Source organism: Schistocerca cancellata, chromosome 11, assembly GCF_023864275.1.
Source record: "Schistocerca cancellata isolate TAMUIC-IGC-003103 chromosome 11, iqSchCanc2.1, whole genome shotgun sequence".
In the NCBI taxonomy this organism is placed as follows: Eukaryota; Metazoa; Arthropoda; class Insecta; order Orthoptera; family Acrididae; genus Schistocerca; species Schistocerca cancellata.
In genome coordinates, this window is record NC_064636.1 from 117,671,776 (window position 1) to 117,698,164 (window position 26,389).

General features: G+C 41.9%; 1 protein-coding gene across 1 annotated transcript in view; it reads left to right on the forward strand.

Moving 5' to 3' along the window:
• Positions 1 to 2,936: 2,936 nt before the first annotated feature.
• LOC126108542 (poly [ADP-ribose] polymerase tankyrase-1-like) overlaps positions 2,937 to 26,389 on the forward strand; it is a 28,858-nt gene continuing 5,405 nt past the window's right edge. Inside the window, exons 1-2 of the mRNA XM_049913827.1 lie at positions 2,937 to 3,083; positions 8,989 to 9,138. Of these exons, the coding sequence (XP_049769784.1) occupies positions 2,959 to 3,083; positions 8,989 to 9,138 (275 nt within the window). The 5' untranslated portion in view covers positions 2,937 to 2,958. The remainder of the gene's footprint in view (positions 3,084 to 8,988; positions 9,139 to 26,389) is intronic.

The following is a 26,389-nucleotide window of genomic DNA, read 5'->3' on the forward strand; positions in this document are numbered from 1 at the left end:
TGATTTCAGCTAATGACATGTCGGTTCCTTCATGAGTTTGGTAAACGTACTTGAAATTCAGATTGTCCTGCCTGAAAGGTTTGCAGTATCCCGGATCAAATGATTTTGGACCCTTGAGTACGTCTGGCTGAAATGCTGTATATCAGCTAGCGTATATGAGCGAAGCATAAATATTTTCTGATTTCTCACTGCAACATCGTCAAATTTGAACACACTATTTGACTACACTTTTTCAGCAGGTGGACTATCGACTCTTTCGCTGAACGTTTGGTACATAGATCCCACCTTAAACGATTCAACTGGTCATAGGTCAGGCACACCAAACGTTTTCTGAACCCTAACCAGATCCTTTCTGATGATCAGGGCCACCAAGCATTTCCTGTGCATGCAGAGAGATAAACCAGGATTCACAACCCCGAACAGAAAAACTTAATGCACTCGATCACTCGATGGTACACGCTGCTATTGACGATGCAGAGCATGGAAAATCATCAAGTCCAGGAATGGGAACAATGTAATCCGGCGGCGTAGACACTGTGGATGGTAGCTGTTGGTTGAAAGCTTATGGGGTGAGTACCTCCTGTGTTCACTCAACAGCAGGCAGCTTCGTTTCAGAGGCGTAGCAGTCGTACTGGCCACAGTGCCACCCAATGCGACATGCAGCAGATGTGTGTGTGGGTATTCAGAAACTTTTCAAAGGTGACGACTCTGAGTTGGTAGACAAACACATTATCTGTAGACGTTATTATACTTGCAGTATTCAGAAGTATTGCTCAGAGAAGCACTTAATAAATTAAATAGAATCTGTGTTGATATTCCTGACTAGCAACTTCACCACAGTCTCAGGCTTCACAAACTAATGCATGGTAGGAGTCCATCTGCTTATCATAAGATCAATGTCTCGTATAACGTCCGTTTATCATATCCTCCACTTCATGTCATTCGTAAATTCATAGCCCAATTATTCTACATTAAGTGTCCTCCTCAATAGCTGAGGAGACAGCGCGTCAGAATGCCATGCTAAGGGGCCTGGGTTCGATTCCTGGCCTCGTCGGAGATTTCCTCCGCTCAAGGACTGGGTGTTGTGTTGTCTTTATCATCAATACCATCATCTGATCCCCATCGACGCTCAAGTGGCCGAAGTGGCGTCAACTAAGAAGACTTACACCAGGCGACCGGTCCACCCAACGGTAGGCCCTAGCGACACGACATTTCACTACAAAAGTAATGGAAAAAAATCACACACACACCCATACACACTTTCTTCAGTGGTTATACTTCACATCACAGACATTAGCGTCTATCTCCTCTTCACTGCGAAAATTCACAGATTACTTTAAGGATTTCTTATGTGCTATCGTTGTTTCATGTGTCCTTACTGAAATGTGCTTTGATAGTTCTATTGCGTAACCTCTTTCTCATTAATTTCTACCATATTGACTCCTTCCTTCTCCAGGAAATCCCTCAATCTCAGTCTGATAGTACGAGTACACTGAATACAATAACGAAACAGAATTTTTAATTTCAGCAGAGTGACACCCTGTTGTCAGTTACCAGGCATACACTGTCTCACCTTACCTTAATGAAGTTCCTCAAATACTCATTCGAGTTAACAGTCATTTGATGCTCAATGTTCACCTGCTTAGTGACAGTTCTCGTTCGACAACGTAAATCAAATCTGTTTCTTTCTTTTTCATAAGAATAGCTTCATACAAGAAGTTCTCTGCCTTGTTTAACATCCGAGTCTCTAACAGCCAGGTGTCTAGCACAGAACCGACATAGACCATCTGATGATCACAATATCACATTAACAATATCATGAGAAGGAAAGTAGCTACTCACTACATAGCAGAGATGCTGAGTCACAGATACGCACTACAAAAAGACTCTCTCATTTAAGGCTTTTGGCCATTGGCCTTCGTCAAGAACAGACACACATACGCATACACACACAGTCACGCAAACGTAACTCACGAACACGACTGCAGTCCCATGCAACTGAGGCCACACTGGGAGCAGCAGCACCAGTGCATGATGGGAGTGGCGACTGGGTGGGGGAAAGGAGGAGCCCATGGGCAGGGAGACTGCCTGAGTCTGCAGTCGTGTTCGGGAGTTGCGTTTGCAGGATTGTGTCGGTATGCGTGTATGTGTGTCTATTGTTGACGAAAGCCAATGGCCGAAGGCTTTGATTGTGAGAGTCTTTTTGTAGTGCGTATCTGTGATTCAGCATCTCTGCTATATGGTGAGTAGCTACTTTCCGTCTCATGAAAGTGTTACATTCCATCCTACATTTTCCATTGTTTGATAGTATCACATGAAGTATATTTAAAGGCTACAGCCATTGTAATATTGCAGATATACATTCAAACTTTGCTGCCCAGTAGTTGATATATCAGTGCAGCATAAGTATAGACCTTTGCGTATACCGTTTATCTGTGGTTTATTTCGTACATACTATAGTCTAATACGCTAAACTGGTGGTATGGGAAATTCAGGAGGAAAAATGTGTGAACTGATTACCTCAATGGTGTCCAACTGCTTAGCTCAGTGGTACCATGCGTACCTACAATGCAGTGGGCCCAGGTTCAATTCCCATCAGGGTTGGACATTTTCGCCACTCGTGGACTGGATGTTGTGTTGTTCTCATCATCATTTCATCCTCATCACCAGCACACAAGTCGCCCAATGTGGCGTCGACTGAAATAAAACTTGCACTCAGCGGCTGAACTTCCCCAGATGGGACCTCCCAGCCAAAAATGTCATATAATCATTTCTTGTACCTCAATGATACATCTTAGTGGAGCGACTACTGTTGTTCACACCATGTGTTGTATTTTTTTGTGTTTGGACAAGCCCTCAGTAGCACTGTCTATGGATGGCTGCTACCTGTCCTCCACGTGAGTACACCTCCACACCTGCTTGTCTCTGTACAGTGTTCCAGCCACCCCAGAGACCACAATGGCAGCCAGCACTCTGCCACACAGTGACCACGGCGACCACAGCAGGACTCCTGTCGCAACTGCGCCGACGACTACCACCCACACCACCCCCACAACTGGTGACACCACGGTCTCTCTCCTACGGTGAGTTCTGTCTCCATACGTGCACGTTTTACACCTTAACAGTGGAACTTGTTCAGCTTCAAGTTTGAGTGTCATACCTTTGATTCTCCATTTTCTCGTCATTCAGCATATGGGTTATGACCACTTACGAAAATGGGTATTTCATTAGACTCAGTGAATTGTGGGTGTTGAAATTTCCTGTCAGATTAAAACTGTGTGCCAGGTCGAGACTCGAACTCAGAAACTTTGTCTGCCGAGCGGGATTACCATGTGGTCTAAGGCGCTGCAGTTATGGACTGTGCAGCTGGTCCCAGCGGAGGTTCGAGTCCTCCCTCGGGCATGGGTGTGTGTTTGTCCTTAGGATAATTTAGGTTGAGTAGTGTGTAAGCTTAGGGACTGGTGACCTTAGCAGTTAAGTCCCATTAGATTTCACTCATTAAAAAAAAAAACTTTGTCTTTTGCTGACAAGAGCTCTATGGTCTCAGCTACCTGAGCACGACTCACAACCCATCTTCATAGCTTTACTTCCGCCAGTGCCTCGTCTCCTGCCTTCCAAACTTCACAGACGCTCTCCAGCATAACTTCCAAGACCAGCTAGCACTCCTGGAAGAAAGGATATTGAAGAGACATGGCTTAGCCTGGGTGATGTTAATAAAATATTCACTCTGTGGTGGATTGCGGGCTGCTATGAAACATACAGGCAGATTAAAACTGTGTTCATTCAGCGATGCTACCTCCTTGTGGTCTGACATGGTTGATCTGATCCATGATGACTGCCTGCCCTGACGCCCACATGCAATTTGACACGGGGCCCCTATCGCCTTCTAATGGCCCAAAACCTGGATATTGTAGGATTCGAGCAGCAAGGCAAGTGGAGACTAGCAATAAAGCTTCTTTAAAACCCCTCAGTTGCCAATAATGCTGTTTCACGTGTATAGTCGACATCACCATCTCATTCAGAGTTCGCTCAACAGAGGGCGCTGTTTATGCCACTTTTCTACCTTATCTGGCCTGGAGACAATACTAAAAATTTAACAACAGTACTACACACTTCCAGCCATTCTGCCACTCACAGAGAACTGCACTTCCAACTAATTACATACCTGTTGATGGTGTGTATGTGTATGAAGTTATATTGAAATCGCACCAAGTCTTCTTGATACATCACTTTCTTTTTTATTTTATTTGTCATTGTAATTTTCAGCATTTGTAGTATTATTTTTTCAGGATAATATTCAGCCATCAGTTGCTAATAAGTTTCATTACGCTTTACCGGTTTCGACAAATCAATTTGTCATCTTCAGAAGGCTACAAAATTAGTTATTATAAATCGTTAGACCTTGAATCTACATTTATGTGAAGCATAAAAAGTATATTATATAAAAATACAACTTAAAAGATTTTGTGACTACAGCTTTATCACTTCATATTTATTTTATACGTGACATGTAAGCACTGTTTCTTTCTTGTACTGTTAGTCAGTACTTACACTTATACAAAAAAAATCTCGCATAATTTTTGTAATTACGTTATAGGCCAGTTTGAATGTTTTACTTCTGATGAAGGCACTCTTAGTAGTGCCAACACTAGGTCAAAAGACTTAATATTTGCGACCGAGGGGTTTTATTGCTTTAATTTTACTTTGAAAACGGTCGCTGACCACGCAGCCATGTTTAAAACTTTAATATTACAGAAACTTACTTAATTTGTGTTTAGCAGATGTCAATATCTCCTTCATAGAAGCATGCTGCCATGATATGCCTAGAAATGTACATATTATGCGTGATTATTGTAAACACATTTTATGCTTCACATAAATAAATAGCCAAGGTCTATGGTATGCATAATTTTGTACACATCTAAAGATGACAAATTAATTTATCGAAACCTGTACAGCACCACAAAATATATTTGCAACTGACTGAATTTCGTCCTGGAAGTAACTCAAATTTTTTTCTGGCAGTGCATTACGAATTTTTAAATAGGAGCCTGGTAACAATTTACTTACCAGTTTTTTTGTTTCTACCTCCCTCTTTGGATTCATAGAGTGAACAGCGTTTAGTTTCGACACTCAGTGTCATACCTTTCCTTCAAAATTGAGTAACTGCCATCTATTCTTACTTTAAGACAAATTATTGCTTTGTTTGTTTAATATTATGCAAAATCTGTGCGTAATGATTTGAAGAGATCCTGTTTATTTGCTGCCTACTCACTTTGTCATGCAATATTAAAGTAATATGATAAAGACGTAATGCGATATGCTGTTATCACTTTAAAGTGGCCCAATTAGCCCCAGTCCCCTGTTCTCAGAGCACTCAGATGTTCTTTACCACTTTCTACGCAACCTGTAGTCGCAAAGAAATGACGTTCTCTCATAATATATCACTGTTATAATACAATACAGAAAAAAATAGTGCACCACTTAAGAAGTTTCCATTTCGTTCAAGCTTTATTGTTGCAACAGCGCATATGGAGTACATGAAATGATTACACTTGAAGATTGATAGCACAGACAGTTCTGTGGTGCCAGGTATCGACCACAGTGAAACACCCACATTTGTACATGGTTTAGCCTCCACAGCACCAATGTAGGTGCTGACTCTTGCGTCCAGTCAACTGAACGGATGGCGAATACTGTCCTGGGGTATGCTATGCCACATCAGCTCGACCTGTTCGTGTAGTTCTGCAAGAGTTGTTAGCTGATGAGTCTCATAATTCACCTCATGTCCCATCATGTCCCACACTTGCTCCCTAGGAGATTTGTCTGGGGATTATGCTGGCAGGGAAGTTGCTCCGTGTCTTACAGAGCGTTTCGACGTAATATGAAGCGCCGGCACGTTGGCCAGGAACGTTACGGCAGAGAGGGCTGTGAGGCGGCGTCAGCCAATAGCACGCTAACGGACGTACGACACTGATACAAGAGTGCCCTCTACGCGAGGAGAATACAAGCGCCGCTCCGCCTGGCTGTGGCCTGAGTTGAGCCGACCTACGAACGCTACAGCAGTGACTTAAAAACTGTATTCGTTCACTTGTATTACGAATTGTGTATACTGAAGAGTTCGCTTATGTTCGTCTGTCACCTCTTGCTTGTGACACGTAAATATCTCGTAAGTTTTATAATGAATTCCCTTAATACGATTTGCTTGAATTATTGTCTAGCGATCCGAGGAAGCAGCTTTCCTAGGCACCCTATGTTAGATGAGTGGGCAGAACACAAAACTGAGCATATTGAGATTTACAGGCAGCTTGATGGTGCGAATTGTCCTGTTGGAATAACACAACATATTCCTGTTTGGAGGAATGGAAAAAGCGAAGGTCTAACAGTGCTGAGTAGCGCCCTTTTCAAAATCGCCTAAGGTGAACGAAGAATTGAAGCTTGTCACAACCTATACCATAACATCTGGAGTAGGACGAGAGTGTCTTGGACGAATTCACTCTACAACGTAGCACTCACAAGATCTACATAGTATGAACTAACAACCATCACTTGCGTGCAGCCAGAATCCACTTCCATCGCTGGAGACCACAGAGCGCCATTCCATGTTCCAGATGATCCTTCGACAGCACCAGTCGAGTCATGCATGTCAATGGTGTTCACAAATGAAAGATGGACGAGAGTTGAGCATGTCGGCAGTCCCACTGCAAATAACCAGTTCACAACACTACGTGTTGACACATATGGCCTCACAAGATCTCTTATACGTAGGGTGTTAGCTGTATGATCCGCCACTGCTGCGCTTACAATACTACGATCAAGACGGGTGTCTGTGCCACATGGCCTTCCAAGACTTCATCTATGAGTGCCAGAATATTCAGCTGACTACTGATATCTGCATCGTATACAATTGATGCCATATGGCCAACTTTTGTGACAGTTCTCTGAAAGGACAATCCCGCCACTGAAAGCCCACAATTTGACCCCTTCCAAATTCGCTCAGTTAGCTGCATGGTTGCCTGCTTGCTTAAAACGTTTGCACCACTCTGCGCCTTCTGGCTGGAGCATTCATTGTTATAGGGTACACTCAGATGGCACACTATTAGCTACGCCACCAAGCTATATACCGTCTGAAGACACTGAAAACATTAACAGTAAATCCAATATCCACCATTTGGCACATACCATCATTGGATCAAAACCGACATCGTCTTTCTAGGTGTCTGGCAGAATATGTCCTTTTCTGTTTTTATTTTTAGTTCCTTCCTAATTTAGATTTATTTTTTTGTTTTCTTTAGATACCAGGCATGGAATAACACAAAGTGATATGTAGCAACTAAGATCTGACCATCTGTGTGTCCTACAGACCCATCGATGACACACAAGCTAAAACCATCATCTGATGAAAATAGTACCACATTCAGTACATTTAAAGGTTTCTGTCGTTCTAATTTCTGTACGTCTATTGGTGTTAAGTGTTCAGAGAGTATGGTTTCAAATAGTTGTATCTTTCAGTGTAATTGTTCTCTTGTACGTCATCTTCATTTCTGTTTAGTTTCGTACAATCTGTTCCTTCATATGATACACTATGTGATCAAACGTATCCGGACATCACCAAAAACAAAAGTTTTTCATATTATATGCATTTTACTGCCACCTGCAGCCAGGTACTCCATATCAGCGACCGCAGTGGTAATTAGACATCGTGAGAGAGGAGAATAGGTCGCTCTGTGGAACTCACAGAACTCGAAAATGGTCAGGTGACTGGGTGTCACATGTGTCATACGTCTGCACGCGAGATTTCCACACTTCTAAACATCCCCAGGTCTACTGTTTCCGATGTGATAGTGAAGTGGAAAAGTGAAGCTACATGTACAGCACAAGAGCCTACAGGCCGACCTCGTTTGCTGACTGACAGAGACCGCCGACAGTTGATGAGGGTCGTAATGTGTAACAAGAAGACATCTATCCAGACCATCACACAGTAATTCCAAACTGCATCAGGAGCCACTGCAAGTATTATGGCAGTGAGAAAACTTGGATTTCATGGTCGAGCGGCTATCCATAAGCCACAGATTACGCCAGAAAATGCCAAACAGCTTGGTGTAAGGAGCGTAAACATTGGACGATTGAACAGCGGGAAAACGTTGTGTGGAGTTACAAAAATCACGGTACACAATGTGGCTGGGTGTGGGTATGGCGAATGCTCGGTGAACGTCATCTGCCAGACTTTACAGTGCCGAAAGTAAAATTCGTAGTCGATGCTCTTGTGGTGTGCTTGTATTTTTCTTGGAGAGGGCTTGCACGCCTTGTTGTTTTGCGTGGCACTATCACAGCACAGGCCTACATTGATGTTTTTAGCACCTTCTTGCTTCCCACTGTTGAAGAGCAATTCAGAGATTGCAATTGCATCTTTTAATACGATCGAACACCTGTTCATAATATACGGCCTGTGGCGGAGTTGTTACACGACAATAACATCTCTGTCATGGACTGGCCTGCACAAAGTCCTGACCTGAATCCTATAGAACACCTTTGGTATGTTGTGGAACGCCGACTTCGTGCCAGGCGTCACTGACCGACATCGATACCTCTCCTCAGTGCAGCACTCCGTGAGGAATGGGTTGCCATTCCCCAAGAAACCTTCCAGCAGCTGACAGAGCGTATGCCTGCGAGAGTGGAAGCTGTCATCAAGGCTAAGGGTGGGCCAACACCATACTGAATTTCAGCATTACTGATGGAGGGCGCCACAAACTAGTAAGTCATTTTCAGTCAGGTGTCCGGATACTTCTGATCACATAATGTAAATTACTGGTGTGGATAAGTCAGGAGAAGCTGTGAATGAAGTGATTAGCTCAGTGCTAAGTCATTCAAGGTAATTATGCAGTTATTGTCGTTGTAGATCCTTCACCAGTACTGTCTGTGTTAAACTGTCTTCTGGCCTCCATGTGAACATGCTATCACGTCTCCACGTCATGTCTCTCTGCGCAGCACGCCAGCCACCGCAGACGGCGAGACCACGGCCACCGCCCAGCCACACGGCAACTGCAGCGAGCAGAACCGGACTGCTGCCACCGCTGCGCCGCTCCCGCCCCTCTGCGAGATCCCACCACCTGATGACCCTGACGTCTCTCGCTTGCGGTTAGTATCCTGTCACCACACATGAATCAAGTACTATGGTAAAAGATTGAGATCTAACTTTACTGTATTTTTTTCGATGGAGCAGATGCTATAGTTCTCAGGAAAAGTTAGTCTTTTCACGACTTATGACGTTCAAGCAGGCGTGGGTCAGAGTGATCCTGAGCATACTCTTTGGATTACAAGTGTGATTCACTCATTGTGATTATATGGGAAGATGCTATGAAAGAAAGTTCTTTTCCATAGACAATGAATGTACTGGTGCGAAAGAAGCAGTTTCTATTTCAGTTTATGTTTTTTTGTCTTCTAAATTAATTCTGTAGAGAATGGGTGCGGAATAGGGTTTTTACGCATTGGATCTGCATGAGACATTGACTTTATGGCAACAATTAATGGTATTCTATTTCTGTGTTGGTCCTCAAAAAGAAATAATGAAGGAATACACCAGTAAGCAGGAAACGACAGAAATTACTATGTAGTGGGGAATACGGATATGTTATATTGTGGGGTGTCTGTTCAAATTTCGTATCAGTACTGTATATTTCTCTTTAAACGACTTCTTTAGACACTTCCACATGTAGTGAACATTGAAAATTTGTGGCACACTGAGATCTCTTGCTCATCACAAATAGTCATCTTAATAAACAGGCCACCTCACCTCATGGCCACACCTAGCTAAGACTTATACTGTCGCTTAAATTTACACCTTTGTTTCCCAGACACTACAATCAGAAGTTCATCCACACCATAATGCGAATAGCAACACTACTACAGTTGGGTAGTGAGAGGATAGTGGTTAACCCTACTGTGAGAGATTTGTGTGAGAACCTCTGATGGTAGTGTTTGGAAAGCCTTCATGGACATTTCAGCCTCGATGATGGACTGAGTCCATTTTGTAGGTGTGCTCCTGTGCAGTTGTGGTTAAGCGGTCTCCTCCTTAGTATTAGGAAATTCAGACCACCCACTGCGTGTGTTGATGAGTAGAGTTGGGTGCAGCAGTGGACACTTCCCCAGTTCCGGAATATAGCGGGGGTTTCCATGGGTGCTAAGTACAGTTTCTTCACTCATCGTATTTGACTGTACGAGAAAATACCGACATTTGACTGTGAATTGATAGGATCACCACACAACTTTACATCCATTGTTGTTAATGATAAATTCAAATGCAGTACAACTGGCACTTGGATAGTACTAACATAGGCCCAGAAATGTGTGAGTGGACTTAAGAAAACATATTCCTTTCTGTACAGCGATTAAAGGATTTTGTACATTAATTAACTAAGATGGTCAGCCTCTTATGTGAGCGAGCTGAGGGTCCAATGTCCTTTTAAAAGATTCATGCAGCATAGGTAGACAACAGAATTTAACAAAATGCTATTCATAATTAACAAAGATGCAGAACACTTATGGGTAGATGGAACGATCCATATCCTCCATGTTAATTTTAGCAAATAGAAGAAACATTTTTTTCTAAAAGAATTGAACATATTGCTCTGAAATTTGAACTACATGTTTAGTGAATATTCCTCTACAATGTTATAATGCTATGTTATGAAATATTTTATTTGTTTTTGTTTTACAATTTTTTTTAAACAGATGCTTATTTTTGTCTCTAAAATTTTACTATTTTTGTACTATAACTCTTTAATTATATAATATTTTTTTACAATTTGTTATAAAAATGAAGGAAAAGAAGTAAACAATATTCTGTATAAATTTCACTGATATGCTTTTAGCAGTTTTTGAGAAAATGTTCTTCCGATATGAACATTTTAAAGTTACAAAAATGGCTTCCAAAGTTTTTTTAATACATTCCTACCCCATATAATGGATTACCAGCATCCTCGTCTTTTTTCAGTGTTAATTTCCTTTTCAGTGTTCGTTTCTTCCCTTTTGCTGCATGTAGTAGGCTTTTGTCTCTTCTTCCTGCATCTCTTAGTCTTTGATCAGCAATTAGGCCCATTGTGGAAATGGCTTTGTGTCCTCGTTGGAAACCTAAACGTTTCATCACATCACATTTGATAAAGTTTCGCTGGTCGGGGTGGCCGAGCGGTTATAGGCGCTTCAGTCTGGAACCGCGCGACCGCTACAGTCGCAGGTTCGAGTTCTGCTTCAGGCATGGATGTGTGTGATGTCCTTAGGTTAGTTACGTTTAAGTAGTTCTAAGTTCTAGGGGACTGATAACCTCAGAGGTTAAGTCCCATAGTGCACAGAGCCATTTGAACCATTTGATAATGTTTCTGTCATTGTATGTTGCCACTACATCATACTCTCCAAAATGCAATGTTTTTATCTGCACAAACACTCTTTTGGGAATCCTAATCCAAATTAAATTACTTACAGTTTCATTTGGATTTTGTGTTTACCCATGTAAACACTTTTCCAATAAACTTGGCTGTGATAAATCTCTGAATATGGCTTTAATTACATCAATTACACCATTTGGCAAACTGTTTTTATGGGCATATTCCTTTCCTGATTGGTACTTACACCATGAGTCATCACCTATGGGGCACAGTACATGTTGTGGGTGCTCATTTGTTGATGCAGTATCAAAAATAATAATGTCCATACTGCTCTCCTCATATGCTCAATGCTTCTTGTATTTTGCCTAATTGCACACCCATAGTCCCTCTTCCTCCAAGGGTCTTACCATCACAAAGCTTCTGGGATCCTAAAAGTTTACACAAGTGAGCCCGTATGCACTTCTGCACATGCCCAATGCGCTCCTGTTTTTTAATTTGAATTTGATTGCCATAAGGTTTGAGTTCCTTTACAGCTTTATATCACTTATAATCACCATCTCCGAGATACTTGGTGTATCGTACATTATACCACCCTTGTGATCTGAAAAAATTTGCTTTCAGTCCCTCAACTTCCATCACTCTACTAGTGCCGTGAAAATTTGCTTCACAACTTTCGCTATGTTCGTCCTTGGTATTGCCCTTACATCTACAACGTTTTGAGGGATTAGCAACATCAGTTAGTTGGCAACTGTCTCCACTGGTAGCTGTCACAACACCATTTAGAGATTTATGACCTCTACGTTGCCATGAGCCATCTAAAGCAACAGTTAAATCTCTACAATTCTCATTATCTGTCACAGCTTCTTCAACTGCTTTCTTCATTGTTGCTTCAGCAATATCTTCCGCAGAAGATCCCACTAATTCATTGTAAAGTCCAAACTTGGTTGGCGGTTTTAGCAAGTTCATAATTCCACACAACATTGTCCCAGCAGCACTGCCCTTGACAATGCAACGCAAACCATACACTAGCCTAACATTTACACCTACACCGTCTTTCCACTGTTACCACTACAAGGAATACTGTTATAATTAGAAAGTGAAACATCTGCAGCACATTTGTTGCACTTCAATAACAGTTTACATGCCAAGCCAATGTGTGAAGTTATTGTCAATTGCAGTCCTCTTTCTTTGCAAACTTGGCATAATACGTAATGTTTCAAAACATTAGAGAGCAAGGAAATGTTAATTATTTCATTCACGTCATTAGTATCACATTAACAGTTTTCAATTTTTTTTATTTATTTATTTATTTATTTTTTATTTTTTTTTTTTTTTTATTTATTTATTTTTTTTTTTTTTTGCTGCCACGAAGTTTCTTGCAAGAAGGAGTTCTATCACATTCGTTTGGAGTAGTCGGTGAAACAGTCTGAGCAGCATCTCCTTTCAAAACGACAAAAGATTTCTTCTTCCACACATTGTGCCTTTTCTTAAACACTCAATTGCTGAAACAGGGCCTATTGATATCCACAAACCAAATACGTAAAACAGGTAAGAGCAAAATTCGTCACATACGTAGAAATGAACAGCTAAACAACACAAAGCAAACTCCACAAGTGAACACACACAGTATAGCGTTTATGTTTACTGATATTAACAGTCACTTGTCACAGAGATAAAGACATACAACGTTGAAAACAAAACACTGTCTAATTCTGCAAAGATACCCTGTTTGTAGCCAGCGAGTGGTGCCATCAGAGATGACACACCAAGTAGCTACAACCGTTTACGCGGTGCGTCAACTTTTCAGCGATGAAAAACACACTTAGAAGGGTGAAACTTGATTTGTTTTATTCAGAAAATTCCAAATAATTTTACAATGGAAAAAACCACAAAACGTTAATTCTGTCAATTTAATCGATCTGGCTCCCCATATGTTGAAATTATAATGCCCTTATGTTGAAATTATAACAGCAGAAGGAGTCTTAGAGCGGCCTGTATTTGCCAAATATGCCCCATAAAATAAACTTGACACGTTTGAAACAACATCAGATGCATGGTAACGAGCGGCAAGAAGCCAGTATCGCAGAAGATATCGAAGACAATGAACACAGCCAGGACTACTTTGCAAAAATGAAAAATGACAGAAACCGCTGAATGTAAGATGTCTCAGCAAAATGCATATCCTTAAACACAATCACTAATGTAAACAAAGTCTACATGCTGTCCAATACAAGACTTTCAAACGTCTAGCACATAGTAAAATGGAACTTAGTAGAATCTCAGTAGACGTTGTGACAGAAAACAAAGTGGAAAATAAATTAGATGATTGTAATTAGAAATAGGATATGGATATGGGAGAACTTAACAGCACGCAAACCCCATTATAAAGACTGAGTAACACTTACAGGAAGCAATCAAACCTGGTTATCAAGAACTGAAGAAAACGACAAGAGAACAATCACAGGAGGAAGTAAAACAGTTAGAGCAGAAAACACAAAGGCGTAGGACAAAACATGAAAAACAGATTGCAGAGAAGGTCTTGTGTCGGGAATTACTAGGCAGGTATGATACTAATAAGAATAACGTAAGTACATGGCGAAAAACATGAAGACATCCCACTTTGTGGGTAGCAGACGATTGTAGGGACGTATAAAGGCCTTATATACAAATCAGAGGACATGGAAGTCCTAAACCAACCAATTTAAAAATAAATAGCAAATACGAACTCTAAAAAACTGCCATTAAAGAGCAAAATTAAATATAATTTTATAACTACGAGTACAAACCAATTAAAACTAAATCCCTAGTTGTGACATTGTGTGAAATTTAGATTATTTGGGTGGAAGAACAAATTTATTTGCAGATGAACTGTGAAACATCGACAGTTTTTTAAAAAAAATGTAATAGGGGTAGTGATATGGCAAAGGTCGTGAATATTTTTACAAATTTCAGAATGGAAAATAGAAAACGTGGGAACAGTTTCTTTGGAGAATACATTGTAACTAATTTTTTAGACCAAGCACCCTCATTAAGGGAGCAATATAACTGTGTTATTCATAGATACGTTCAGAACCCAAACATTAATTTTATTAAAATGATTTGGACGTCACACTACTTCCATATCATTCTGCTTACACAGCACAGCAAGAAAACACACTCATACACACACACACACATGTGTGGGTGCACAAAAACCCACATACACATAATCACACACACACATAAACACACACACACACACTTTACTATATACATACATATATTTTACTTCAATTTTTTTCATGATCCTCTGTTAAACATACAGGTGGACATAGACCATATATTTTTAATATAGAGAATGTGTATATATGTCCAGAATATTCTTCAAAACCCCATTTCCAATCCAATCTAATTTGGCACTGAAACAGCACACATCAGGAGTATTGACCCTGCGGGGCTTATAACCTTACACCCCCAATAACACCCAAGATATGGCTTAAGAGGTGTTTTTCCTGATCTCTGGCAAACTGCCTGCCTTGCATGACAGGTATGTTGTATGGGGACGATATCAGCCTGCCTTACTGACCTGCTTTGCAGTACAGTCTACTCGTAAGCGACAGGGAAAAGTTACCCTGCATGACAGATATGTTTTATTGGAATGGTACAACTGATTTTATCGGTCTGTTTAACATGACAACCTATAAGTCAGGCACAAAAATAGTTGTCAAGTCCTGACAATTAGGCTGCTGTAGTATTTTCCTGTTTTATAGAAGTGTTTTGCAGGGGCTATATGTATGGGTGGACTTGCTGGGGAAAGTTTCATGTATACAGAGGAGGGGAAGGATATTGAAAGGGCCAGTAGGAGAAAGACAGTGATGACGCTAATAGGGGATGGGCAAGGCAAAGATGTGGACAGACAGAGAGAGAGAGGATTAGGAGTATGGGGACAGAGAGGGGCCAAAGCGGAACACAGACAGTTGGAGGGTTGGAGGAACGGAAGATGGATAGAAATTGGGGGAGGAGGAGTCCGATGGGAAAAGTGGCATGCAGGAAATGAAGAGGATGAGGTGTGGAAGAGGAAGTGAATGGAGGAAGAGATAGGAGAATGATTGGTGGATGGGGGAGGATGAAATAGAAATGGAAGGAGAAAACGGACAGAGAGAAGGGGCAGGAGAGGATGGTCAGAGATTGGAGGATATAGGCAGAGGAGAGGGGGCGGAGATGACAAGAAAAAGTGTGGTGGAGGAGGAGTACGAGGACAGAGAAAGAGAGAAAAAGATACGGACAGAGGCAGGGGGAGGGAGACATGGTGGAAGAGACAGGCCATAAGGGGTGGGCAGGAAGGGGGAGTAAGATATGTAAAGACAGAGACAGCTGAGGTGGAAGCATAGGGTGGATGGAGAAATGGGGGAAGAAGAGGTGGACACAGAGAGGAGGGAGGAGATTTGTGCAATATATGTATCGAATGTTTATGCAAATGAAGACACTGGGTAAGGACAAGTATATACATGAAGGGGAAGTGTTGTTACCAGAAATCAGATTTGTTCAAAGTATTCTAATCAACATTTTCATGGGGGTAGGACACATGTTTTCAGTTGCGATAATTTCAGTGCCATCTATCACAAAGCGAAAAAAATGGTGCAACTAAAATATTCGTATCTCTTTACGTACTACACGAATATGTAATAAAAGATGGGGGTTCCTATTTTAAAAAACGCAGTTGATATCCGTTTGACCTATGACAGCGTCACCTAGTGGGCCAACCATAGCGCCATCTGGTTTCCCCCTTCAAGCGAGACAAGTTTCGTTCTTTGTAGGTTTTCGTTTGACGTTTATTTCGTGAGATATTTGGCCCGGTCACAAACAATGTACCACCCTGTATATATATATATATATATATATATATATATATATATATGTTACCAGTCACTGAATGCTGGACTATGTATTGACTGACCAGAGATGAGATTCTTCCTACACATCAGTCAGAGGTCCTGAAGATGGCGCAATGTAGTGCTGAAAATTTTTGCTCAAATAAAATAACTGAAAGTTTAGACAGCTAAAAGTGTTTTGTTTTGACATTTTAAAACCACAGAATATTATTCAACGTCCCCTTGTGGCATATATCAACACTGAGATAACGTACAACACAATTTTGGACAATTATGCAGATTCTGTTACTTGTGACAAAATGTTGTTCTGTCTTGATTATAAATTTACTTCTCTTTTCTCAGTGATCCTGTAACCATTTTGCACCATTCTGATTAGTTCTTTTCATGCAGTGGAGGTTTCACAATTTTAAAGAGTGCTACCAAAATGGAAGACATAAGATAACGAAATTTCATGCAAAGTGTCAACTTGACGATGCACAGAAAACTGCGAAATTTGCCCAATAATTTGTGGATGAGGTAAACTTATCGCATCGTTCAGCAAGGAAGTCGTTTTCAACTCCGACCAGTCGGGATTTGAAGAGGATATGTGTATGAAAGAAACACAGGAAACTGGAAGCACCAATAGTGTTGCATCAATATCAGATACCTTAACAGACTCTTATTCAGTTATGTCGACTGCTAATTTGGATGGTAGATATTCTGGAAAGTTATATATTGTGCTGTCAGAAGTTGGAGGAGTTGAGCCCCCTGCGATTCTTTCTCGTTCGCATGATACTGTAAGGGCAACAGGGAACATTTACGTCACACCAAGCAAGAGAGGGAAAATGGGCGTAAGAGTACTACAACTATGGTATGAGCACTGCTATTATCCAATAACTGGTCAAAATAACTGGCTTTTGTGTGACCTCTAGTCTGTGTATAAAAATCATACTCCTTTAGCGCAAAGTATCCACCCTGGAAAGTGTCCGACATTGCAAGATGAACAAATACAGCCTCTGGATGTTTGTTTTTTCTGAGCCTGTTAAACATATTATCACACTGTCTGCAGCTATGCCTTAAAGTATAGCCTATTCCACGATAAGCTCCTAGACAAACTGTTTCACTTTCGGTCACATATCATTATAGTCCATCAGTTCTCATCACCAGGATCCACCAATATGATTCAATATGCATTCTTTGAGACTGGATACCCAGCTGAACATCCTTCATAGTTTGCAACTTCCAAGGAGTTCGCCTTAAATCATATTGGTGTGAACCTCTGTGGTCACTGTGGCACACCATTTTTCATTTGGTGCTCGTGGTGGAAGTTAATGGTTTGCTTTTAATATTTCTTGAATGTCGAAAATATCCATTTTGTGAAGTGGAATACACACACCTCGTAAAAGGTTGGTGTCAGCACCTCCTGCTCAGTCAATTTCTGTCTCCCTCCTGATGCACATGATGAGGCATTATCAGCTAATATTTTTCCAGTCACTATTGTTAACACAACGCTTTCAAATGAGCCTTTCTAAAGATTGGATTTGCGAACTCGCACTTGAGGGCTTCCTTGTAAGCTGCGGGCTTGTGGGACCATACTTCCATCAGCTTCTCCCCATTGGAAATTTCTTCATGCTCCCATACTTGATAACATGCTCCATGACTGGAAATTCCAATGAGTAGGCGCTAAGTGCTCCAGGCCATTTTCGAACTGTATGAACGAGGGTCACTGTCACTTCTCGAAATTCTGAAGTGATGTTCTTTGTGGAGGTACTGGAAAGGAGCTGCGAAGTCCCTTGTCTGATGAAAAACATTCGCAGATTTTCTTTTTAATGGAGCGGCTCTAAACGTAATGAGATTCAACTGGTGATCACAGCAATGAATGTCTGAAGTACAAGTGATTTTGCAGCTTGTGTCCACTTATCCAGTCATACTCGCTGTGTGACAAGTAGATCATGTCCGTGCACATGTTGGGAGCGAATGCTGCTCCGCATACTCCCAGCTTCACCTTCAACTACCAGGATGGTCCAGTACAGTGTTGTCAAGAATTGCCTCCATACTCAACCCCCCCCCCCCCCCCCACTCGACCACTCTGGAACGTCTGGGTCCACGTTTGCATTCCCAGCGCAACCCAAGTCACTGTCAGCATATTTTAGTCCCACAACACCGCTTTCGGTGCTCAGTGCACGGACACTACAGACAGGATAAATGGCACACAACTTTTTTACTTGTGTAGAAACCTCAAGAATTAATCGCAGTTAAACAGCAGTATTCCTTGGAGGTAGTGCAAACCTATGCAGCGGCCATCCCTGATACCGAGTAGAGAGCAGGCTAAAGCAGCTCTGAAAAACAATTTTAGACCTCGAAACTAAAGATGGGTGTGACGTTATGGACAGTATCATTAGAGATACTGATACTTGCGATCATTAGGTCATTGCAGCGCCAATGATAACTGAAGTTCATCATAAAGATATGGAGAGTATTTAACCTGGACAGATCATGAATTAGTAAAATTGTTAGCATCCGGCTCAGATAATTAATAGAGATTATTTAGTTCGTATTGAGCGGACATAGACGAATCAGAGCAAAGTGTAGACTGACTGTAAATCGTGCAAGGGAGGTGTTGTTGTCTTGAGTCCTGAGACTGGTTTGATGCAGCTCTCCATGCTACTCTATCCTGTGCAAGCTTCTTCATCTCTGAGTAACTACTGTAACCTACATCGTTCTGAATCTGCTTAGTGTATTCATCTCTTGGTCTCCCTCTACCATTTTTACCCTCCACGCTTCCCTCCAGTACTAAATTGCTGATCACTTGATGCCTCAGAACGTGTCCTACCAACGATCCCTTCTTCTAGTCAAGTTAAGCAACAAATTATTCTTCTCAGCATTAGTCACATGATCTACCCATCTAATCTTCAGCATTCTTCTGTACCACCACATTTCGAAAGCTACTACTCTCTTCTTGTCTTAACTATTTATCGTCCATGTTCCACTTCTATACATGGCTACACTCCACACAAATACTTTCAGAAAAGACTTCTTGACACTTAAATCTATACTCGACGTTCACGAATTTTTCTTCTTCAGAATCCCTTTCCTAGTAAATGCCAAGTCTACATTTTATACCTTCTCTACTTTGATCGTCATTCATTTTGCTCCCCAAATAGCAAAACTCGTCTACTACTTTAAGTGTCTCATTTCCAAGTCTAATTTCCTCACCACCCAGTGATTTAATCCGACTACATCCCATTATCCTTGTTTTGCTTTTATTGATGTTCATCTTATATCCTCCTTTCTTGACACTCCATTCCGTTCAACTTATCTTCCTCGGTCCTTTGCTGTCTATGATGGAATTACAATGTCATCGGCAATCTTCCAAGTTTTTATTTTTTCTCCATGGATTTTAATTCCTACTTCATATTGTTCTTTTGTTTCCTTTACTGCTTGCTCAATATACAGAATGAATAACGTCAGGGATAGGCTACAACTCTGTCTCACTCCCTTACCAACGACTGCTTCCCTTTCATGCCCCTCGACTCTTATAACTGTCGTTTGGTTTCTGTACAAATCGTAAATGTGCCTATAAATGCTATATGGATGTAAAAGCCCAACCATGGTTGAATAATAAAACTTGGAAAATGCTGAGGGATGGCAGGTTGATCAGAAAAGAGCGCAGCAATGTCCACAACCCAAAATTAGTCGCAAGTCATGTATATGTCACAACATCGACGTACGAAGCACACAACAAACTCCGCAGCCAGGCCTTAGCTAAATATCTAACACAGAACATGACTTAAGTTGGGAATAAATGTAATCATTATATGGACCGAGGATTTCAATCGAGTCACTCATTGACAAGTACGATGTGCCAATAAAAGAGAGGAAAAGGGAAGCCGAAATTTTAAATTTCGCATACAGGATATCAGCGACACAGGAAGATTATATTGACATGTTGTCGTTTGAAGCCACTCAGATGCCCGTATGGAGGACGTAGCAATTGCCACCCCCATCATACTGAATCAGCTGAAAGAGTTGAAAACCAGTAAGTCGCCAGGTCTGGATGGAATTTTACAGCGAGTACTTCATTTTATTGTCCATTTAATTAACTAGCATTTAACGCCAATCGCTCTTCCACATCGAAGTCACGAGGGACTGGAATAAAGCACCGGTGACTCTTGTGTACAAGAAGGGTAAAAAGAGCCGACCAGTTGTGTTGACCTCGACAGCGAGTTTTCAGCAGAGACGAGGCTACAGTTAGGAGAGCCTCATAGAAGTGTGATGGGGCCGCTTTTGTATTTTTTATATGTAAGTGATCTGACAGCAGCAATCTGCGACTGTGTGTTGATGAGACTGTAGTGTATGGGAAAGTGTCATCGCATAATGCCTGTAGGAATATACAAGATGGCTTAAAATGAATTTTTATTTGATGTGATGAATAGGAGCTAGAAAACTATGTGTTAATGCAAGAGCACAGTATTAATGGGGATGCTGTTTGAGAAAGGGTAGTGCTGAAACTGGTTGCTCAAATGAAACAACTGAAAATTTAGACAGCTAAAGGTGTTTGGGTTTGACGTTTCAAAACCATAGAATGTTATTCAACGTCGATTAAATATCAAGGGACAATGTCGCAAAGTGATGTGAACTGAAATGAGAACATAGGGACGTTAGTAGGGATGGCGAATGTTTAGACCAGTTCCATGATCTGGGATTATTCGATAGTTAATTTTCGTTTCTGTCGCTTAGACGTGCGTTTAAAATTTGGTTGATTTTCTGAAAATATCCCTTATCGTTGATCACCAACCTGATTTCGTGAGATTTCTTCTGATGTACCCTTTTCACGCCAGACACCTGGGGTCCTTTTTATGTTTCGAGACGTAGTTCCACATCAGTTGCGTGTAACATTGCTGGGAATAGTCATCGCTGTCGAAGTGACATTTTTGGTGACAATTCTGTCATAAACACTGCCTCCGGACGCCTCATAAATTATAACGATGTTGATAATGTTTGTTGTCCATTAGTTAAATCCCATTTTGGTCATAGACCTAGCAGGTAATTGATACACATGAAATGTATTTGCAGTTGCGAATGTGGACAACCATTAGATGTATGATGGAATGACGACAACGAAAATTTGTACCAGACCGCGACTCAAACCCGGATTTCCCGCTTATCGCGAGCGTTTGCCATTATGCTACCTAAGCAAGACCCAAGGGTCCACATGTCATCAACCATGTGTCAACAGCCTGCACTCCCGCATCCCTTGTGTACTGGGTGGTTGTAATTAGTCTTTCCCTATTCAACACGTTATAGCACAGAAACTAATGAACGTACGAGGACCAAACTTGGTAGCATTAATTTCAGGGACATGGAGAAGAGAAGTAACGCAAAATCACCTGAATTAAAACACTTTCAATGTGCTGCTACGGTGCAGCATACCATTAAATACTGGTACCATTATGTCTGCAAAATGTGCTCAATATGGTGCCCATCAGTGCCCAGAAGAGTCTGAAAGCACAGTATTGCATTGTGAACAGCAAAATGAAGCATGTTCATAGATATGGTGTCTACGGCTTTTGGAATGCTTGGCTTCAGATCAGCACAAGTCTAAACGTTCCCCTGGTAAATCCTGTCCTTCAGGTAGCCCCGCAACCAGAAATTACAGGGAGTGAGATCAGGTGATCGTGCCGGCCAAGCATTCGGAAACGATAGCATGATAATTTGATCGTTTCCAAACGTGTTTCGGAGAAGCAGGTGAACTTCACAAGCGATGTGCGCTAGGGCCCCATCTTGCGTGAAAACTGTTGAGTTCATGACATAATGGCGAAGTATATCACAGCAATGTTGGCCAGTGACACTGCATGTCTTTGGTCCTTGAGCGCCAATGTATTCAAAAAAGAAACGGGCCGATGATGAACATGGCCATGAAGGCACACCAAACAGTGATGTGTTCACTATACAGAGGAACTTCATGCTCAGAGAATGGTTCAAAGCACCTTCCATGTAGTGGACCACTGGATGTTCAACTTTCATGACACAAGACACGCACTGCCTGACGGTTAGAAATGTGTGCAGCGTTGTCTGCCATGGGACCAGCGATTTCATCAACCACCTACGGTGGTGTCGGCCTCTTCCCAGAGCGACGCCCAGTCCTCCAGTTGATACAAACTTCTTCATAATGCTCTGTACAGCAGGTGGAGAATGAGGGCCCTTCCATAATCTTTTCAGCTAGCCATATTCTTCTGAGCTACACGTTCACTGCCTTGTCGTCTCTTTCGAGTAGATAGTTGTCTTTAACTCAATTACACAAATTCACAAAAGCTGTCATTTGTGTGAGGAGTGTTCAAATGAAAAGAAGAAAAGGGTTGTAATAACCAAACAGTTGAAATATGCATCTGCCACCCTGGGAAAACGTGGTGATACCTGTAGGGGAGCGAATGTAACGTCATCTCCCCCCCCCCCCCCATAAAAAATTCAAAGCTGTGCCGTCAGTTGCAAGGAGAAGTTGACAGTCTATTTCGATGTTCGTGGTCCGGTACTCACCGAATCCGTCGGACACGGAAAAGTCATTAATAGTGACGTGCACTTGGAGACACTACGTATCCTACTCAAGTCCATCCACAACAGACAGCCTGGGCCGCTGTAGGAGGGAGCGATTCAGCGCCACGGTAACGCAAGTCACACGTCATCAAGGTCACACGAAATGTAATAGCCAAGGTCATGTGGCAGCAGCTTGATCACCTGCCCTACCCCACGGTCATTGTCGCCCTGCGACTTCCAAGTGTTTGGTCCAATAAAAAAATAAAAATAAAATCTGAAAGCGTTTCAGTTCTGACAATGAGTTGAAGGCCACAGCGTATGACTGGCTCCTGTCGCCGCCACAGGAAGTCCAGAACCAGGAAATCATTCGGCTCGTGAAACAATGGGACAGCGGGATACTTGTGCTTTGGCCTCTGGTGATTGCTTTTGAATAACGACTTCCATTATACTCATAATGTTGTTCAGTAACTTTTCTTTTCAATAACTTCATAGAGTGATGCAAGATACAAAATATATCTGCAAATTTCACCAACCGGTCTGACATATTGCCACTGTAGTTCTAATGAGTTGGTATCTAGACAGTGTGATCAAAAGTAGCCGGGCTCCTGGCTGAAAACGACTTACAAGTTCGTGGCGCCCCCCACCGGTAATGCTGGAATTCAATATGAAGGTTTCTTGCGGGATGGCAGCCCATTCTTCACGGAGTGCTACACTGGTGAGATATATCGCTGTCGGTCGGCGAGGCCTGGCACGAGGTCGGCGTTCCAAAATATCTGAAAGGTGTTCTATAGGATTCAAGTCAGGACTTTCTGCAGGCCAGTCCATTACAAGGATGTTATTGTCGTGTAACAACTCTGCCACAGGCCGGACATAATGAACAGGTGCTCGATCGTGTTGAAAGATGCAGTTACCGTCCTCGAATTGCTCTTCAACAGTGGAAAGCAAAAAGGTGCTTAAAAGTTCAATACAGGGCTGTGTTATGATAATTCCACGCAAAACAACAAGGGGGGCAAGTCCCTCCATGATAAACACGACCTCACCATAACACCACTGTCTCCGAATTCTACTGTTGGCACTACACACGCTGGCAGATGACGTTCACCAGGCATTCGCCATACCCACACCCTGCCATCGGATCGCCACATTCTGTACCGTGATTCTTCACTCGATACAATGTTTTTCCACTGTTCAATCGTCCTTGCTTACGCTCCTTACACCAAGCGAGGGGACGTTCGGCATTTAGTGGCATGATGTGTGGCCTATGAGCAGCCTCTCGATCGTGAAATCCAAGTTCTTTCACGTCCCGCGACTGTCATAGTACTTGCAGTGGATACTGATACAGCTTGGACGAGGTCGGCCTGTATGATTTTGTGCTGTACGTGTCCCTTCACGTCTCCACGTCACTATCAAATCGGAAACTGTAGACCTAGGGATGTTTAGGAGTGTGGAAATATCGCGTACAGACGTATTACACAAGTGACATCAAATCACCTGACCACGTTCGAAGACCTTGACTACTGCAGAGCGCCCCATTCTGCTCTATCATGATGTCAAATGACTACTGAGGTCGCTGATATGAGGTACCTGGCAGCAGGTGGCGGTACAGTGCTCCTAATATGAAAAACGTAAGTTTTTGGGAGTATCTGCGTGCTTTGTATCATATAGTGGACATGTACATCCATCTACATCTATATACATACTCCACTGGTAACCATATGGCGCAAAGCGATAGATACCATGTTCCAGTAGTATTAGTCATTTCATCTCCCGTGTGCTCACAAATGGAGCGAGGGAGAAACGATTGTGCACATCCATCCATAAGAGCCATAACTTCTCTTAGCTTTCCTTCGTGATCCTTTCGCAATATGTACGTTGGCAGTAGTAGAACCGATACACAGACAGGTGAAAAGAGTGGTTCTCTGCATTTCCTTAGTGTTTGGCGGAAAATGTGTCCTCTTCGCTTCAGGGATTGCCATATGAGTTCTCGAAGCATCTCCACAATACTTGTGTGTTGATCGAAACTACAATTAACAAATCTAGCAACACACCCATGAATTGCTTGGATGACTTCCTTTAATATGACCTGGTGGGCATCCAAAACACTCGAGCAGTATTCAAGAACTGGTTAAGCTAGTGTTCTATACACAGTCACCTTTATAAGTGAGAAACAGTTTCCTATAATACTGTCAATAAACCGAAGTCGACCACTCGACATCCCTACTAACGTCCTCACGTTCTCGTTTCATAACGTATCAGTTTGCTACATTATGCCTAGATATTTAGTAGACGTTCCTTTGTCAAAAAACATTCTCACTTATATTCAGACATTAGGGGAATTTTTTCCTACTCATCTTCATTAACACGTATTTTTCTAGCTGCCATTCATCACATCAAGCAAAATTTCTTTCTAACTCATCTTGTATTCTCCTACAGTCATCACACGAGTACACTTTCCCGTACACTACAGCCTCATCAACAATTAGTCGCATGTTGCTACTCTGTCAGATCATTCCCATATAAAGAGTGCAAAAGCGGTCCCATCACACTTCCATGAGTCTTCCCCAATGATACCCTGGTCCCTGATTAACATTGGCTGTCGTGACAGTGGTGTTCGTACTTACACTCTTTTCCAAACTGAAAAACATGCTTTCACTTTATTGGGAGCATAAACATAAGAAAAAACTCGAAACAAGGAAGGGCTATGACACAATAGTATCTGATAATGTCGAACTGGTATACTTCATGATCGCATGTATCACCAGTAGAATTAATTATTTAGCAGCAATTATTCCACTGTCCACCATATTTTGGAACAGAACATGGGCAATGGTATTTCAGTTTGTGTGACGTGACGGTATTGGCTCAAACGGCTCTGAGCACTATGGGACCTAACATCTGAGGTCATCAGTCCCCTAGGATTAGAACTACTTAAGCCTAACTAACCTATGAACATCACACACATCCATGCCCGAAGCAGGATTCGAACCTGCAACCGTAGCAGCACCGCAGTTCCGGACTGACACGCAAAGAACCACTCGGCCACAGCGGCCAGCATGACGATATTTCCCAGACTGCCTGTAATATAATAGCTCTATCATGAACCCAAATACTGTTGCTAGTCACAGATGTTGGTGGTCAAAGAATGGTGCTCAATAACATGTAAAACAAGGAAACACTGCAAAACAACCATGGTACTACATCCAAATGTCATTTTATTCCACTCGCACCCCACAGCAAAAACATCTCGATCAATGTGGGCCAGATAAATCACAAAATAGATTGTATTCGACGGTACTGCATGGATACTAGGTGTTCACAAGGAATGCTGTAAACAATAACATACTAAAAAAAATGGTTCAAATGGCTCTGAACATTGTGGGACTTAACATCTATGGCCATCAGACCCCTAGAACTTAGAGCTACTTAAACCTAACTAACCTAAGGGCATCACACAAATCCCAGTCATCACGAGGCAGAGAAAATCCCTGTTACTATTGTATCATTTTCTTCTGGGAAAGGTGGAAACTAAGATAAAAATACAAGTGATAAACATCTTTCCAGAATCATAAAGTTAAAATTACATTATGTATAACAAACTTCTTTCCATACCTAATGTGGGTGGTA